Here is a 19,470-nt window from a genome sequence, read left to right on the forward strand (position 1 = left end):
AAGGACAAATGTGCAATGGTGAGACCTAGGTCACCGGAAGTATGGCCACTGATATTGAGGAAAACCAAAGGAAATGTATGAGGTCAAAGTTGGAGAAAGTATTTAAACACAAGGAACAGAATTTCAAATGAGTTATTTGAAGATCCAATAAAGGACACCAATGATATTAAGAATCTGGGACATGAAAGAATATAGGAAACAGAGGTTTAGATTATCTGAGTTTATGTAATGTGGTGGCAGACTGGCAAAGAGAATATTCTAATATGTGAGATTGAGGTGAACAAACATTTCTAACATTGACAGGTTAAGACAGTGACATAAATGCTGTTGTACATGCAAAGTCATGCTGACCTTCTAAGAAGTGGATATGGGATCAGAAGCTCAGCTTGGTGTTCAGTGGGATGTCAGAGTTACTAACTGTCTGCTATTGCCCAAGACAGCAGAAATAAATAGATCTGGTAACAAATGTAAGGGTGCCTAAGAAAATGACTTTTATGAATATTACTAATGATGCAAAGGTCTGAAAGTCTAATTTTAAATTCAGATTGTTGCCATAGTGAAACAAAGTTAACAGACAGGGAATAATCCTTGGGTTGGGAACCAAAAACAATGGTTTTAATCATGCCAATATTTAATTGGAGGAAATTTCTGCTTATTCAGCACTGGCTAGCAGACAAACAGCTTGATAATTTAGCAACAATGGATGAATCAAGAATGGTGGCGAAGAAGGAGATCGTGGGTGTTGTCAGCATACGTGGGACAATACATGTGGTGTTTTTAGATGTTATCATCAAGGGGCAGAATGGAAATGAGAACTTTGAGAGCACCAAGGATAGATCCTTGTAGATAGGACCAATGATACTGACAAAGAGAAGACATTGCAAGTCACAACCTGGCTTGAGAGCAGCAGGCAAGGTGAGGATTTTGTGAAAGGCAGGTAGCATCACCTAGGGAGATAGCTCAAATCGGGCACTGAATAAAGACAGGGTGAGGCTCAGGGCCTTCTGCAGAGATAGTTGGACCTGTGGGACTGATATCATTGCAGGGTGATTTGCTACCGCTGTTGAACTTGGTTTAACCTAACTTGACAGGATCATGGGAACCTGAGGAGTTACACAAACGGGAAGGAAATAAAGTTGGGAACCAAGTTGAAAAGCTGCTGGGTAGAAACAGGAGAAAGAAAAAAATCTCATGCACAAATAGAAGTAAATGATTATATAATTAAGTGTAAAACAACAAATAATGACTGCATAGTGACCAGCACTGTGAACTGAATATTCAAGGCTATTCAACATTTAAGAACGACAAAAAAGGAGGAGGAAATGGAGTTGTCTTGATGATACAAGATGGGATAAGTAAGGACCATGGATTAGTGCGGAATCTGTTTGGGTGAACAGATTGGTTTTAGTTATTAATAGGCCACTAAATGGTAGTGATGGTGTGAGGGATGGTATAAAACAGGAGTTTCTCGAATATCTTACGGATATTTTTCTAGAGTGGGGTGTTAAGAAGCTAACTAGAGCGGCCCAAATTATTTTAGACCTGATATCACATAATGCAAAAGGGTTAATTAACAATTTTGTTAAAGACATTGTAGTGACCACAATGTGACAGGATTTTACTTTCTGTTTGAAAGTGAGTTAATTCATTCCGAAGCAAGACTGTTAATTTCGAATAGCAGAAATTATGAAGGAAGGAGGCACAAATTGGTTGGGGTTAATTGGAAAGATACATTGTTGGCCAGTGTTCAAATTTATTGCATAGTTAACAACAACTATGATTTCTTCAACGTAAAAAAAATTCAAAAGGCCAGTTCAATTGTGGTAAACAGAGGAAATTGAGGATTGTATATGATTTATAAAAAGGACATATGAAGAGGCCAGAAATAGTAATACATCTAAGGATTGAGAAGCCTTTAGATTGCCAATGGAGACTAAGAAACTGATTAAGAAAATAGAATATAATATGAAAACAATCTAGCTAATAAACAGAAAAATGAACCATAACATTTTCTATAGGTATGTTAAAAGGAAAAGTTTGGCTGAGACGAGTGTTGCTCCATTAAAGGCAGAGTCAGGAGAGCATATAGTGAGAACAGAGAAATAGCAGAAACCGTGATAATTACTGTGTGTTTATTTTTACTGAGGAAGAAACAAGAAATCTTCTAGAATTACAGACCCAAATGATTTGTAAGAATGAGGAGCTGAAGGAAATTAGTATTTAGTAAAAAGGTTGTACTGGGAAAAGGAATGAGGCTGAAAGTTGAAAATTTCTCAGCATCTGATAGTCTACATTCCAGATCATTAAAGGTGGTTAGAGAGATGGTTGATGCATTGGTGAACAACTTATAAAAATCCCCATCAATTTTAGAATAATCTTTGCAGATTGGAGGCTTGAAAATGTCACCAGCTATTTAAGAAGTGAGCAAGAGAGAAAATAATGAATTACAGACCTGTTGGCTTTGCATCAGTCACAGGAAAAATGCTAGAATCGACTGTAAAGGATGTGATAAATGGACACTGAATGAAAATGATCTGATTGGGCATTGAAGAGGTTGATCCAGTATCAGTTAGTTAAGGGATAAAGCCTTACACTTAGTAATAACCAAAACTAGTAAGGCATGTGGGAACCGCAGATGTATATAAAGGAATAACAAACAAAACATTTAGACTGTCAAGGCTAGTTGCACAGAAGCTATACTTTCAGAGGCCTTGGATAAAGAACAGACGATGCTTATCAAAGACTATTGGGAAAACAAAGGTAATGTGAGACATATGGGTGCCGAAGTGTGGGAATTGTTATAAACCTGCTCTAATCTACATAAACTAGAAGGTTCTGTAAACCATCAGTGTGTTTTTCACACTTCAAGATATTGTGGCTTTCTCTCTGTACATACATATGAAATAAAGAATTGTAACTGGAATTCCTGAGTCCTCTTATCAATTTGATGATGTTAAGCCTGGCCTGTATGGATTTGTGAATGGAAAATTGTATTTGATGAACTTGGAGGTTTTCTGAGGATATTACTAAAAAATTTGAGAAAGGAGTGTGAATAGATGTAGCATATTTGGATTTTCAGAAGGCTTTTGGTAAGATCTCCCACAATAGGTGAATTTGAAAAATTAAAGCATATGGGATTGGAGGTAATGTACTGGCAAGGATTAAGGATTGGTTAACAGACAGAAAACAAAGAATAAATAGATCATTCTCACATTGATGGGCTGCAACTAGTAGGTAATCACATGGTTTAGCACTTGGGGCCCAGCTGTTCACAATATATATTAATGAATTGGATAAACATTTCTAAATTTGCAGACGATACAAAGCTAAGCAGGAGCTGTGAGAAAAATGTATAGAGGTTTCAGGAGTATTTTAACAGGCTTAGTGAGTGGGCAAGAAGATGGCAGATGGAACAAAATGTGTTAAAATAGGAGGTCATCCACCTTAATAGGAGAAACAGATACACAATATTTCTGAAATGATGGGAAGCTCGGTCAGAAAGTAGCTGGAGTACTACCTGAACTTTTGATCTCCTTATCCGGTAAAGACATTATTTCCACAGTGGGAATACAACGAAGGCTCACCAGACTTGTTCTCAAAATGGAGACACTGTCATATGATGAGACATTAAGCAAATTGGGTCTGTATTCTCTGCAGTTTTGAAGAATAAGAAATGATCTCATTGAAATCTACAAAATACTTACAGTAAGACAACATTGAGGTTGAGAGAAGATCAGCCATGATCACGTTCAATGGGGAAGCAAGCTCGAGAGGCTGAATTGCTTATTCCTATTTCATACTTTCTTATGATGTTTCCCCTGGTTGGAGAATCTAGAACCAGTGAACACAATTTAAAAATAAGGGGGATTGAGGACAGAGGAGAATTTGATTTAGCTCAGAGGACTGTGAATCCTTGAGCTTTTTGACCCCAGAGGGCAGGTGAACTCACTCTTTGAGTACAAATCTAGAGATTGATGGATTATCAATGAAGTTATTGGAACATAGCTTTCAATTAGCTATGATCATATTAAAATGTGATGCGCTGAATAGCCTACTCCTGTATCTAGAATGGTAATGGAATCTGACCCACCAGGAAGAGGACAATGACTTGAAGAAGATGGTGTGGTCAACTATGTCACGGAATGTAGAGAGATTGAAGAGCACAAGGAGGAATAGATTACCTTTGTCACAATGACAATGTAATTTGTAACACTGATAACAAAGTAGGGACACAGGAACTTGGAAGAGTAAACAAATTGGCCCCGAAAACTTTCTCTACCATTCAACAAGATAATGGGTCATGGTCTTTTTCACCTAGGCGAAAGTGGGTACTGCAGATGCTGGACATTAGAGTCAAAATTAGAGTAGTGCTGGAAAAGCAGAGAGGGTCATGCAGCATCTGAGGAGCAGGAAAATCAACGTTTTGGGCAAAAGCCCTTCATCAGTTTCACCTATCCCACATCCCTTGAAATGTTCAATATCTAGAAATCTGTTTTGAATGTACTTGGTGACTAAGTCAGAGGGCTGTGAAAGTTCAAAGAATTCTAAAGATTAACCACCTCTTTGGTGAAAATATTCCTCATCTCAATCCGAAAAGCTTGTTTCTTATTCTGAGACTGTTTCCTCTAGCTCCTGACCGTCCAGACAAGGGAAACATGTTTTCGTGTGTCTACACTGTCAAGCCCCATAAAAATATTGTACGCTTCAATGAAATCTCTTTTCGTCGGTTTAAACTCTATAAAACGTCAGCTCAATCTCCTCAATCTCTTTTTATAAGATAATTCCACATCCCAGGGATCAGTCTGGTGAACCTTCATCGCACCTTCTCCATGTTAAATATATTCTTTCTTGGGTAAAGAGACCAAAACTGTATACAATGCTCGAGGTGAGGTATCATCAAGACTCCAGTCAACTCCAGCATGACGTTTTTGCTTCTATACGGAAGTTTTGACACTTTGGCAGGGGCAGAAACCTGATTGGAGGCATTCTGTATGGAATTCCAAGAAAGACAGGAACACAAATGAGAGAGGTGACAACACTGCAAAAGTGCCATAATTCCTTCATTGGATGGGCTTCGTGATCCAAAGAACAAAGATAAAAATATCATCTAATTTATTCACTTTTGTACATAAACAATGCACTGACCTGTAAATGTTAATCTAATGTAAGCAGAGACAACTTCAAATTAACATGATATTGGCATCCAAAGAATACCAAATTCACACCCACCCTAACTACAGAGGGGATAGATGTGGGCAGATAAAAGTTAACAGCATTGAGACTTGTGACGAGAATGGATTATTACACTCGTAGATTTTGTTATTATACCTTCCACAGCAATTCTCCTTTTGGGCCAGTCTTTAGCTTCCCGGGAAAGTGGTTCTTTGATCCGTATACAAATAACGTAATCCGCCAGTGAAAATTCCAGTGCATAAAACCGAAGTAGTTCAACCCACAGCTGCCCCAATGGTACAGAATTTTTTTGACTTAGTCCAAATACAAGTGGAACCTACCGAAGGAATGTGATTGAAAAGCTATTCAATTACTATGGCTGTTTAAAGGAAAAAAATGAAATCCAGCCACAAGACAGGAAAACATACCTTTCCTTCAATTGATTTGCCACAATCCCCACTCACAGATTTGAATTCCCAGATAACCTTGTTATTTTCTACACCTTTAAGACTGAAGTTGCCTAGGTTATCCACCGTAAAACCATCAATCTGTAAAAAATAAAATGTTTTAGAAAAGCAGTTAAGATAGCATTATTATTTTATTTATATATTTCAAAAATAATACACATACAATAATATGGAATGGCCAAATGTTAACATGCTGTTGGATCAGCATTTCAAGTCTTTTTACATAGGTTGTGCTTTATTGGGCAGAGGCACAATTATCCAGGGCACATTTGTCTGTGTCTATTCAAATGATTCTCTTCCTCCTTGTTGACTAAACATAGGATCAAAAGATAAAATATAAATGAAAGAATTAGAGAATGTTATAATGTGGAAAAATGTGAAAATATTAGTAAAGAAACCACAAAAATAACTGACAGAGTCATGCAGCACAGAAATGATGATGATGACAAAACTGACTAACTTGACGATGCTGACGCTAATATCCATGTAACTATTTTAAAGAAATAAATCAATATCTGCTGATTTTAGATAAATGCAACTGAAATATTTTAAGCAGTTTGCTAATGTTAATTATAGTTAACTGTAAAGACCTTAAGGGCCTACACGTCAAAGCATGTCTATGCTATAATCTATACATTTTGATCTTTTTAGTAGATGAAGAGAACACAAAGCTTGTTACAATATTAATGTATGGAAACCTTTACCAATCTCAAATGTGCTTGCATTTATACAAAACGTTCTCAATATTGCTGAAAATGTGTTGCTGGTTAAAGCACAGCAGGTTAGGCAGCATCCAAGGAATAGGAAATTCGACGTTTCGGGCATAAGCCCTTCATCAGGAATGGGATGCTGCCTAACCTGCTGTGCTTTAACCAGCAACACATTTTCAGCTGTGATCTCCAGCATCTGCAGACCTCATTTTTTACCCGTTCTCAATGTTGATAAGAAAAAACATGTTTTGCCAAAGTTTTTTATATTTCACTCATTAGGATAATTTGTGAGAAATACCAAAGGAAAAACAACATTGATACTCTATGACAGGCAAGTGCTGATTAGTTAGCAAGTGGACTCTGAACGATGGGTGCATTGCCATGGAGAATGTACCAGTTAATGATAGAGAATCATAATTTGCTAAGAAACTCAGCAAGTCTGACAGTATGTTTGGAGAATGGATTGTGTGTCGAGCTGGAAAAAGCACAGCAGGTCCTGCTGAAAGGTTCCAACCTGACATGTCGACTCCCCTTCTCCTCTGATGCTGCTCAACCTGAAAATTGGACGAACTGTTTTTAATAAAACTCTTACCCATAATCCCAGATACACAGGCAGAACGCATTCCTTCCTTTGTTGCAGAAAGTAGACTACCATTAAAGCAAATGCATAGGGTGGCAATCCTCCTTCATCTGGACTATCAATGTGACAAAGCTGAAAACAACAAAAGTTTCTTTGTTTCAAACAAAATTCAGTTATAATTATGGTACCGTCTATGTTTGAGCCTGAGATGATTCTTTCCAAGATTAATTCTAATTAGTTCTACAAAGCTGCTTTTTGTCAGTGGAGTGAGACCATCTCGAGCTACTGCTAGAAATGAATCGGTCTACACAAATTCAATCCAATCAGCCTACAATCAACCTAGATAGGCTGCGTTGGAGGTTTGGGGCGGGGGGGGGGGGGGGGGGGGGGAGGAGAGGAGGAGGAGGAGGAGGAGGAGGAGGAGGAGGAGGAGGAGGAGGGTGTGTGCGCATGCACAGTGGGTTTGTACATTTCCTACAATTAATTGTTAATCAATCTCTTGGACATTACACTGCCAACATCATCCTTCATGTTAGTACATATCCTTTCATGAAATTTGGTGAACAAGAATCACCTTTCTTTAGCTGCAAAAGTATAACCTGCCCCTGACAACAGTGTGCCTTTACATTTCAATTTACTCGTTCTACAAACTTGTATTTTGGAATTCTCTTCATAAACCTGTTTGCTATGCTATTCAATTGCTGAAGTCCCCTTATAATTGACTGCATCTTCATCCTCATTGACTACTTTTTTTCCTCCTTGGTTTTGTTGTCCTCCAATAATAAGACATCTTAACAGCTTTACAGGAAGGTTACTTATTCTCAGCAATGAACAACAATTTTGTCAACTTAATCACATTTTTTGTAACTACGTCAGGGATTTAAAGGAAATAATGCAATCATCTCCCATTTGTGAAGGGGAAGAAAAGTTAGAATTGCCTGATCTCTGAAAATTCTCATTCTGAAGCAGAGCATTCAAATTACTAAAAATCAAAAGGAAGGTCAACATAAACTAAGTATTTAATTCAACTTGGAAAATGAAAAGTTTACCATAAGAATATTAAATAAAATATATTTACTGTAGCGACCAAACCACTCATGCTTTCAAAATAATGAGTTTCTTACCTTAGCCCATGATCTAAAGGCAATAACCAGTCTAGTAAGACAAGGTTCCAACTTTCCCAAGGCAGCTAAGTGATATGTTGTGAGCCATGCATTTTCATTGCCTGCACTCACTTTACATAAAAGGCCACTGAAGGGAATAAAGAAAACAGCAAACTATCATTAAACGATTACAATTGAGAAGAAGGCTATTCAACCCATTATGTCAACGCTAACTCTCTACAACAGCAACTCAGCTCGTCCTGCACCTTTGTAACATTACGCGTTCTCTCTTCGTGCCCTTAGCCAATTCCCTTGTAAAAATATTCACTGTAACAGATTCCACCAGAGTACATTCCAGATCCGAACCACTCAGGATACAGATTCTGGTTCTTTTCGTCATAATTGTGTCTCCTCTGGTTCTCGACCCTTTGGCAAATGGGAACAGGTGACTTTTATCTAACTTCCATCAAATGTCCTTCCAACCTTTTGTTTCAGGAAAATAGCCCCACCTTCTCCAATCACAATGAAGTTCCTCAGACTCGGAAACATTCTCAAATCTATTCAACCTCTTCTCTAATGATTTCACATCATTCCTAAAGTATATTACCTAGAATTGGACACAGTAAGCACTCTAGCTGAAGCTGAATCAGAGTTTTATGGAAGTGCTGTAACTTCCTATAGTTTGTACTCTATTTAAAAGGCGCAGGATTATTAAGTCTTTTTAACAACTTTGTCAACCCTTTCTATCCTCCAAGGTATTTCTGTTAGCGCAACATTAGACTTGTTCCCTTTATTTTATATGACCTTGTCTTGTTCCTCCTAACAACATGTACCATTTCACACTTCTTTATATTAAAGTTCATCAGATGTTTATACATTCCATGTCCTCTTGAAGTCCATCATTATCCTCCCTAAAGAATGTTACCGGGATTGGAGAGTTTGAGTTATAAGGACAGGCTGGTTAGGCTGAGATGTTTTTCCCCCTGGAGTGTAGAGGTTGAAGGGTGACCTTATAGAGGTTTATATAATCATGAGAGGCATAGGTAAGGTGATTAGCAGAGGTCTTTTCTCTAGAATCAGGCAGTTCAAAACTAGACAGCACAGGTTTAAGATGAGGGAGGAAAAATTTAAAAAGGGACCAGAGGGACAACGTCTCCTGTACGGAGGGTGGTGTGTATAAGGAATGATCTATGAGAGGAGGTGGAAGAGGCAGGTACAGATACAACATTTAACAGACATTTGGACAGGTACATGAATAGGAAAGGTTTACATGGATATGAGCCAAACGCAGGCAAATGGGACTAGTTTTGTTTGAAAACTGGTTGTCATGGAGAAGTTGGACTGAAGGGTCTGTTGCCATGCTGGATGACTCTATTATATTTCAAAATCTTGTGTCAACTACAAATTTTGAAATTACATCCTGCACATATAAAGCTTGGCTAACGGATGTTCAACTTTCACAATGACAAAAATAAAGCATCATTGTATACTATAGATTAAGTACTGAATTCTTTCTTCTTGGACAACACCTATAGGGTAAAGGAGAGTTTCTGTTCACCTTTCTTGCACAGAATGCTTTTATAGTTTAATTAATTTTCACACCAAGGAACAGTGGCAGAATCATTCATATTTCACGATGACCAGAGTTTGCATGATTTTGGAGCTTTTATTAGATGTTGATAGGGATCTTGAAGAAATTAATTCTTCAAAGCAATCAGTATATATCTAAGAATCATGCAGCAAGTCAGTAAATTAAATGTCCTGGGGTGGGGGTTGGGTGTAGACTATTGAGTTATTGCAATAACTCAGCTGTCTACAGAGTGTAAACATGGGCAAAGGTCATGGTTGTTTTACAATGCTATGATGGATAATTCTATGGCCTAGAACTGTAACCTGAATACTTAGTAAGTTTAAAGTAGTCAGGGATAATTGTTGATCCTGAATAAGAAATTGAGTGAATTTTTAAGACAGATTTTATGCCATAGGTTAAGGCAGTCAAACCATCATTGTTGCTTTGATATTAAGAACAATAAATTTGATAACTACAACGATACTATTTGTTCTCATTTATTCTTTTCATAACAATTTCCATTTATTGGATTATAATTAGTGTCTTGGTTAAAGAAAGTGACATGCTTTCTGCCTACCAACGTTAACTTGATGGTTCAGAGCACTGACTTACAACAAGAATTCTCTGTTTGACTTCTGGGTATCACTAAACTCACTTCTCAGCGCACAAAGGCATATGCCCATTCCAAAGCGATACAAGGTCCTTATTAGTGCGGCCAGTTAGGTGACATTCGAGATGAATATATATTATAAAATTCCCAAAATAATTTCTTCTAAAACTGCATTTTACCAAGATGAATCAGCTTTCTATTTGCATCCTTAGCACAACAAATGAAACATGGACATGTTTTTGCATTCTTACAGATTTCAAAACAACCTATCCATGCAGCAATCTAAATTTTAAGATGAAAGGCTTACGTAATTTAGTTTTTGCGAATAAAAAACCTGAAAAGTACTCCATGTTTCTAATATGTCTATTCAATGGATAAGTTTCTTTTGGAAAATCAAGTATGTTATAAAAAGAAGGGAAAGCTATTCAGCCCAAAACACCCATCCCTTTTAAATTTGTACGTATGTAAAAATATATTTTAAACGCTGAAGACCATATCTAAGATCAAATCTAAGAATCACCAGTGGAAAAGACTTTTAAAAAGATCATAGACTGGAAGCATTGGACATGAGAATGTAGCAAGAAGAAAAAGGAAAGGCCTTCTTCCAAATTTTATAAATCTATATTATTTGTAAATTAAGAACTAGAAAGATTTTCCTAGTTAAGGGGAAAGCATAAAATTCCTGGCTTCAGTCAATTTCCAACCAGATATTATTCAATCACAGCTCTTGCTGTGAACTGAAGAAAATAGTGTCTTCCTTCACCTCAAATGGGATTCAACAGTAAATCACACTCAGTTTCTAATCAAAGAGTGGCAATGCCAGGGAAATGAAAAGGAGACTTAAAAAAAAAACTTAGTATACATTACAATAGAAATAGGAAGAATTTAAGTTTAGTACAACTTATTTTAATGTGTTAATATACATATTAAACTAGATTAATTAGTTTACAATGGTTAGTATTTTGTAAGTGGCTCAGTTCACGTTATACTTAACACTATAGTAAACTACATTCATATTAAGAAAAGTAAGTCCTGACAAACCTTTGCTTGTCTCTGCATAGTACGACAGGCACTCTGGCATGGAACTCCGCCTCAACATCAATGAAAGAAACTGAATAAATTTGGGAAGAGCAAAAAAATCTATTTAACAATTCTTTTGACTGTTAAACTGTTCTTTCTGCTCATCACAGGGAGGTTTGATATTTCTGAACCAAGCTTGTGCTAATCTAATCTGATCAACACATTTACTAGGGATTGTGTTGACATACAAAATGAAGATCCAAAGACCACGTATTCAGGCCCAGTCACAAATTTTCTTGAGGTAGAACTTTAAGTATTACTTGATAAACAATGAAAAGGCACACAATATTTGTCACTGTATAAACATGGTGACTCACTTTCAGTGGGCAAAAGTTTTCTAGAAAATTTTGACGAAGAACCCCTATTCTGATTTACTGGAGCTCTAATGATTAATTTTAGTTTTTGTAAATTAAGTCCTGGGATAGGAACTAGGCTCTTCTAGTTTTTACCTATTGGAAAAGGACAAAAGTATTACAAGATGGAACTAAGTTTTAATTTGCTAATGGTATTATATCGAAAACATTGTACAGCTCTACATATTTCATATAATGATTTGTAAAGTGTGCCATTAATGTGTTAAATTTAAGTGGGCAAGATACATTTCAATAATTCTCATGTCATTTTAGTTGCAGACAAAAGATAGACATACAATTCAACAAATTACATAAATTCCCATAGAATTGATCTTACATAATCATTCAAATGGTTTCATGTATGACTCTACAACATAGTATTTTCTAAAAACAGCAAATTACTTATGCATATAATAGTTGAAAGACATTTTCTCTTATCTTTCCAAAAACTTACTGCTATTCTTAAGGCTTTCCTGAACCAGCAATAGTACATCAGGTTGATTCATCTGAGAAACAAAAAAAGGACAGATATACTCATCTATAAAATCAATTATTTACGTATTCCTTTTGCATGAAGTACATTCCTCTCCTCACTTTCATCATTAACATTTTAAAATATCATTTAAGATTATTAGGGTACTTACAGGATACTAATCATTAGAAATTAAACTATAATTTGACTTTATTAGAAACAAAACAGAAACAGTCAGAAACGGAGGAAGTTATAATGGGGAACAAAGAGATGGTAAACTTGTTAAATACATATTTTGGTTCTATCTTCACAAAGGAGGATGCAAATAACATTCCAAGAACTTTGAGGAATCTAGTGAGAGGGAGGACCTGAGGAAATCAATAATAGTAGGGAAATAGTGTTAGGAAAATTGTTGGGATTAAAAGTCAATAAATCCCCAGGGTCTGATAATCTACATCTCAGAGTACCTAAGGAAATGTCGCTAGAAATAGTGGATGCATTGGTGGCTATACTTCAAGGTTCTATAGACTCTGGAACAGTTTCTATAGATCAGAGGAAGCTAATGTAATCCCATTAAGGAGAGAAACAGATTTATAGATTAGTTAGCCAGACATTAGTAACAGAGAAAATACCGAAGTTCACTATCACAGATTTAATAGCTGAGCACTTGGAAAACAATGGCCAGAGGGAATCAGCATGAATTTATGCAAGGGAAATTGTGCTTGACAAATCTATTAGTTTTTCTCAAGGGGTTAACTAGAAAAGTTGATAACGGGGAGCCAGTGCATGTCTTTTGCTTGGACTTTCAGAAGGCGTTCGATAAGGTCCTACACAAGAGACTGGAGTGTAAAATTAAAGTGCATAGTATTGGTGATAATGTACAGACATGGATAACGAACTGATTGTCAGACAGAAACTAAAGCAGTAAATGGGTCTTTTCCAAGGCACAGCCAATGACTAGTGCAGTAACGCAAGGTTTTCAGCCATTCAGAATGTACATGCAGAGATGCTTCTATGTGATTTGGACAAGTTGAACGAGTGGGCAAATGCAAGGTAAAATTATATGGATGTGGATAAATAATAAGTTATCCACTTTGGCAGTAGGAAAGCATAATATTATGTGAATGGTGATAGTTTGGGAAAGGGGAGGGTGCAATAAGAACTGGTGTCCTTGGAGTGAACATTTGGTGCAACAGGCAAAGAAGAACACAAATGGTATGTTGGCCTTCAAAACGAGAGGGTTTGAACATGGGAGTTGGGATGTCTTGCTGCAATTATACACAGCTTTGTTAAGACCACAACTAGAGTATTATGTGCAGTTTCGGTCTCCTTATCTGGAGGAAGTATGTTCTGGCTTTGGAGGCAGTGTAATGAAGGTTTACCAAACTGATTCCTGAGATGGTATGACTGAAAAGAGACTTGATCAGTTAGGACAATGTTTACTGGAGTTTAGAAGGAAGAAAGAGATTTCTCAGAAATCTATGAAATTCTAAAACAATTATTTATAGTCAACACAAAAAGGATGTTCCCGATAACTGGGAAGACCAGAACTAGGGGTCACAGTCAATGGTTCCTCTAAGTTGCACAGCTGTGGCTGCACACAGGTGCACAAAGGTTCCATGTACAACGATTGCTTTCAGCAAGGTGATCTATGTTGGCATGGTGATTGTGGCAGGGACCTCAGAGGCCTGTGGTGCTGGAAAAAAAATTGAAGGAACACTGGACATAGCTGAAAATGTGTTGCTGGAAAAGTGCAGCAGGTCAGGCAGCATCCAAGGAGCAGAAGAATGCTCCTTGGATGCTGCCTGACCTGCTGCGCTTTTCCAGCAACACATTTTCAGCTCTGATCTCCAGCATGTGCAGTCTTCACTTTCTTCTGGAACAATGGACATAGTCTAAGGACATCGGGTGAGCCACTTCGGGCTGAGATGATGAGACATTTCTTCACTAAAGATAATGGTGAGCCTGTGGAATTTTCTGCCATAGAGTATTGTTGAGGCCAAAACACTGAATATTTTCAAGAAGGAGTTAGATATAGTTTTAGGACTAAAGGGATGAAAGAAAGAGTGGAATAGAAAGTACGATGATCAGTCACGATCAGACTGAACAGCAGACTAGGCTTGGAAGGGCCAAATAGGCTTCCACCACTCCGAATGTCTGTGCATGTAAACCTGAGCAGTTCAGAGGGGGTGGGATTGGAGACAGAGCTGAGAGCGAGAGCAAATGTGTGCCTACAAGACAGACAGACAGACAGGAAGGAAGGAAAGGATAAAAAGGGAAAAGGAGGAAAAGAGGGAGAAGTGCTGGAAGGATTCTTTCCAAGATGGATGAAAGTAGTTTCACATATTAGCAAGTTATGGCAAGGGGGTACAATGTTGCACAAGATGGTAGGGAAAGTAAGCCATGCTCAATATCAGACTCTGAATCTAGATTGTAAGTGACTGTACAATGATAAGTAATACCAAACAGTGCTAATGAGACAAGTCTATCATCAGAATTCACAAAATATTTCTAAGATAGATGGAGTTTAATCTTGAAGTTCAGTATTCAAAAGGTTCAACATTAAAATTCAAATTTGAACAATTTTAATATCAGGTTTATTATCTAAACTAGTATATGCCAAACCTTACAGATATCTGTACAAAAACTGTATTCATTGCGCAGTCCCTAGAAACTTACATGAGCTGGAAACTGTATATCTATGTTAAGGTCAGAATCTTTAAAGCCAAATCTGGTACAAGAGGAGCCATACAGTCTTAGTGAGCAATCTGGATAACAACAAAAAAATATAAATGCCATAAATTTCAACAATGGCTAACTGCAATAATACAGTGAATTACTTGAGTTTCATGCCAAAAATATTTAAATTTTTACCCAGTATACCTGAAAAATTATTGTAAACTAACTTTACAGAAATCTTATTACATAGCAAGTTATAGCTAAAGTAAAAACATAAAACAATACAGAAAATGCAGGTCAGGCAGAATGAATGGAGAGCAGTTCCAACATTCCAGGTTAATGACCTTTCATCAGAATGAAAGAATTATAGAAATCTGTATACTTTTATTAATCTACACATTTTCAAAGCCAGAGGACATGAATAACAAAAGAGAAGATCTGCATTAAACTCAAGGGCAGGAAAGACTAACTAACAAAGGATGTCATGTAGCAAAAGGCAACGGTAGTGGTAATTAGCATACCAAAAAAAACTTGTCTTCGGATGAGGCAGAAATGGCTATAAGCCATCTGAATGAAACACAAAGGGATAAAAAAAAGAAACAACCTAGCAAACAAAAAGAATTCTGTCCAGGATAAGATGAGAGGAGGGGTTATGATCTAGGTTCTTAAACTCAGTACTGAGTTCAGTATGCTGTAGAAAGCGGAGACAAAACAGGAGACATCATTCCCCAAGACTGCATGGAGCTTCATTGGAAGATTGAAGACAGGAAGGTCAGACTGGGAACCAGGTGAACTAAAACAAGTGACAGCAAGCCCAAGTTCATCTTAGTAGTCTAATCAGAAGGGTCACCGGGTCTACATTTGGTCTCCCTGATGCAGAACAGAATACACTGCAAACAGAAAACAATTTACTAAATTAAAAGGAATTTGTACATCATTAGTTTACTTCCAAAGAGTGTTTGCAGCTTTCAATGATGGGAAGGGAGATGGGGAGATGAGAGGCGTTATATCACTTGTGCTTGTATGAATGGTGTCTTAGCGAAGGGAGAAATTTTAGGGGTGACCAAGGCATAGACCAGGGTTTCCTGAAGTGTCCAAGAGAACACGGAAGATAGAGGGCTGGAGAAGATGGGTTTGTTGGTGGTATCACACAGCAGCTGGCAAAAATGGTGAACAATGAACATGGATAGAAGCTAAGGACAAGGGGTTTGCTGACAGGAGAATATTGGAGCTGGATGAAAAATACATTCAAGGGAGAAAAATTCATTGTTAAAGTGGTAAGAATGGAATTGAAGACCAAGGAAGAAATGTTTATGTCATACCAAACTCAAAATTAATTGAAGTGGGGATTTAAAAGGATGAAGCTGAAGATTTTGTTGAGGACAGAATGTTCAGAACTAAGGGAGGGGAAATTCATTAGATATCATAAATACTTAGAGATAGTCGACGACATTCAAACAAAATACACAGAGGGAATAAGTGGAAAGATATGGAGACACACATGTCCCGTGTGTTGGTGCATTTGATTCTTTACACCCAAAATTTAGAAAAACTTTTCCAAAGCACTGTGTGAGGTGAAGAATGAAGTGTAACCGTAGACCAGGATAGCTTTGATAGGGTGAGCCAGTGTTGCTTAATAGAAAGATCAAGAGTGTCCACATGGAGTTGCATGGACATCGAGAGCGCATGATTGGATTTAGTGTGATTGGCAGGTTGAATGTTTTGGATGTCTTGGTTACATCTGTAATCATTAGATGAAGGGTGGAATTTGTATAGGAATTCAGGTTGAATAAGTTGAAGCTGGAGGAAGGAATCACACTTACAGAATAGGGTAACATTGTACCTGGTAATAAAATCTGCAGGTGCTTTTCCATTCTTTTTGTAATTTCATGCCTTTCGTTCACATCTTCTTCAGTCATGCCATACTCCTGGACTACCTTGTTAATGGCAGCATCAACTGCTCTTATTTGAGACACATTTGGAGGAGGGATTTTTGTGAGAGTTTCTTCTTCTTGTTTTTCCTAATAGTACAGATTCAAGTTACTAAACCAAATATTAAATGCCCCAACACAATTTTCTATACTTTTGTATTTATTTCATAACTTAGAGAACACCTAAATATTTAATATTGCACACAGATTTTTTATTTCCAATTTTGTACAAATCACGGATGCCATTTAAATGTAGAGAAGGTAAACTGTAAAAGAAAAACCCATTGTATAATCCTGTAAAGCATCAATTCGATTGTCTAAGTAGGTAAAATGAGTGTTTCAAAAATAAATATAATAGCAATTTTTTATAATGGACACAAACATTTTCAACTGTGGCAGATTTATCAAGATGAAGCATTGTGATGTTCAGACAGGAACTTTATTGCGTATATTGTGCATATCAATATTTTTGCTCCTGTCTGAAAATATTGTTGTAGTTTTGCCCTTTATTCCCTTGGAAAAAAAAGTCCTATTTAAAGCTAAGAAATGTGTTTTCTTACATTTAAATGACATAAGTTAATGAAGTAACACTTCAAGTTTTTGGATAAGGAGTGACAAAGCACAAACAAATTAATTAATTAAATAATAAGTATACCAGACTTTAGACTTCAACATAAGCTTGCATTAGCACAGTGCACATGACTTTGCCTCTCCCTGCTGGTAGGCTTGAAGGTGGGATAGAGTTTTAAAATCAGTGAGGGGCCTGCCCAATGCCTATTTGCTCGTTTTGTACCTGAAATTATACAGTAACACAAGACTTGTTGGACAGCCTGTCCATCCCCTCTGCCTACGGAAACCCTTAAATGGATAATGGCATACTTATTTTAAAGAAAATTACTTAAAAGTAAAATCTGTGCCATGTGTGAAGCTGATGTACGCTGTGCAGTGTTGTTGAACACTGCTGGGGGGAGGGAAATAGGAGAACCTCCCTTTCGGTCCTGTGGGACCAGAGGCAACCTCCACCAAGGTCATAACTGCTCAAACATCCCTCTGGACTTTTGGAACCTGGCTCCCCACTCCTCTCGCAAAGAGCCCCAATCCCAGACTTATCAGGGCTCCTCAGTGTGGTGGAACTACTTGCAGCCCTTGTAATAGTCAGCATTCCCACTGCCAGCTATACGAATGATCTGTAGCTCTCAAAAGGATGTCCTTCTGAGATTGGAGTAGGAGCCCAAGTTAAAGAATTTAATGCTGTCACAGCGGGGAATCCATGGAAATTGTGAACAGGCTCTCCAACAACTTCACAGTAGGAAATATAAGCTGTCATCAATGCCTCATATGTCCACTGATACCGAAAAGATTCTCTATTTTCATTCTTCTTTCTTTCACCCAGAGTGTACATTAACAACAAAGTCTTTCAAAGGAAGAGTGCAAAATATCAGTTCTCTCAACCAAGGTAATTTCTTTCTCATTCTTTCAGGGTGCAGGCATTACTGGCAAAGCCAACATTTATTTGTCCATCCCTAATGGCACTTGAACGGAGTATTTTTCTCAGGTCATTTCAGAATAGAATTAAGATTCAAGCACTTTTCTGGGGTCTGGAGTTACATGTAGGTCAGCGCAACAAAGAACAGCAGATCTTTTTCCCCCAAAGGTCATTAGTGAAAAGATTACAGGTCATTCTGCTATAATGCACGCTTCGTCAATGTGAATTGGCTATAACGTGATTAAAAACAGCATTCCCTATTCATTAAAGTGCAAACTTTTAAAACATGTGTTGGCTATAATAGCTGCATCATCAACTCTTTAATTGCCATTTTTATTACACAGCGTAGGGTCACACAAGAACACAACCATCGTGTTATAGAAGAACTACCTGGTATATTGTTTACAACAATGATAATATTGTGATTACGAAGTCCAACTTTACATTCCAGATGTTTATTAATCAAACGTAAACTTCACTAGCTGTCATGTGGGATTAGAACCTGTGTCTCCAAGCATTCCTACTTCAGTGACATTACCACTACCCCAACATCCACCCATGAATTTCTAAATTAATTGTAATTTTTAATAATTTAGTTTTACAAACAAAGAACACATGGATTGTGAAGCAGAAATATTTTGTAACCATACTAAATTAAACACACATTAATCATTAAATTCTACCCTTAACTTGATTAAACCTAACCACAGCCAATGTGTACCTACACCCAGAAACTAGTTTCAAACATGAGTAGGAAAAAAACATAAGTTTTGACAGCAACAATATCATACTTTTGTTAGTCAGTTATTAAATCAACTGCAATAGTCTTCACATAACTAGTTATATGGAGAGGCTAGACAAGTTGAGACTGTTTCCACTGGAGGTTGAGGGTGACCTTATGGAGATTTATAAAATCATGAAGGCTATAGATAAAGTGAATGGCAAGAGTCTTTTCCCTAGTGGGAGGGATTTCAAGTCCGGGGGCAGAATTTTTAAAGGTAAAAGGAGAAAGATTTAAAGAACAATTTTAAAAAAGACAGGAGAAGCAATTTTTCTTTTAAATCAGAGTGTGGTTCATGTATGGAATGAACGAAGTGGCAGATGCGGGAACAGTTACAACTGCCACAATTTAAAAGATATTTGGATAAGTACATAAATAATAAATGTTTGGAGGGATATGGGCCAAACTTAGGCAAATGTGAATAATTTAGATTGGGATTAGGGTAGGCATGGATTGGTTAGATTAAAGGATTTGTT

General features: G+C 37.2%; 1 protein-coding gene across 4 annotated transcripts in view; it reads right to left on the bottom strand.

Annotated features, from left to right (window-relative positions):
• LOC132824029 (terminal uridylyltransferase 7-like) overlaps window positions 1–19,470 on the bottom strand; it is a 90,494-nt gene that overhangs the window by 47,593 nt on the left and 23,431 nt on the right. For all 4 annotated transcript variants that reach the window (XM_060838282.1, XM_060838291.1, XM_060838309.1 and 1 more), the window contains 8 exons: window positions 16,640–16,817; window positions 14,797–14,885; window positions 12,100–12,151; window positions 11,254–11,323; window positions 8,054–8,180; window positions 6,942–7,061; window positions 5,601–5,720; window positions 5,329–5,509 (listed from right to left, as the gene is read on the bottom strand). In XM_060838282.1, coding sequence (XP_060694265.1) covers window positions 5,329–5,509; window positions 5,601–5,720; window positions 6,942–7,061; window positions 8,054–8,180; window positions 11,254–11,323; window positions 12,100–12,151; window positions 14,797–14,885; window positions 16,640–16,817 — 937 coding nt within the window. The remainder of the gene's footprint in view (window positions 1–5,328; window positions 5,510–5,600; window positions 5,721–6,941; window positions 7,062–8,053; window positions 8,181–11,253; window positions 11,324–12,099; window positions 12,152–14,796; window positions 14,886–16,639; window positions 16,818–19,470) is intronic.

The sequence above is a fragment of the Hemiscyllium ocellatum genome, chromosome 2 (genome assembly GCF_020745735.1).
Source record: "Hemiscyllium ocellatum isolate sHemOce1 chromosome 2, sHemOce1.pat.X.cur, whole genome shotgun sequence".
NCBI classification, from domain to species: Eukaryota; Metazoa; Chordata; class Chondrichthyes; order Orectolobiformes; family Hemiscylliidae; genus Hemiscyllium; species Hemiscyllium ocellatum.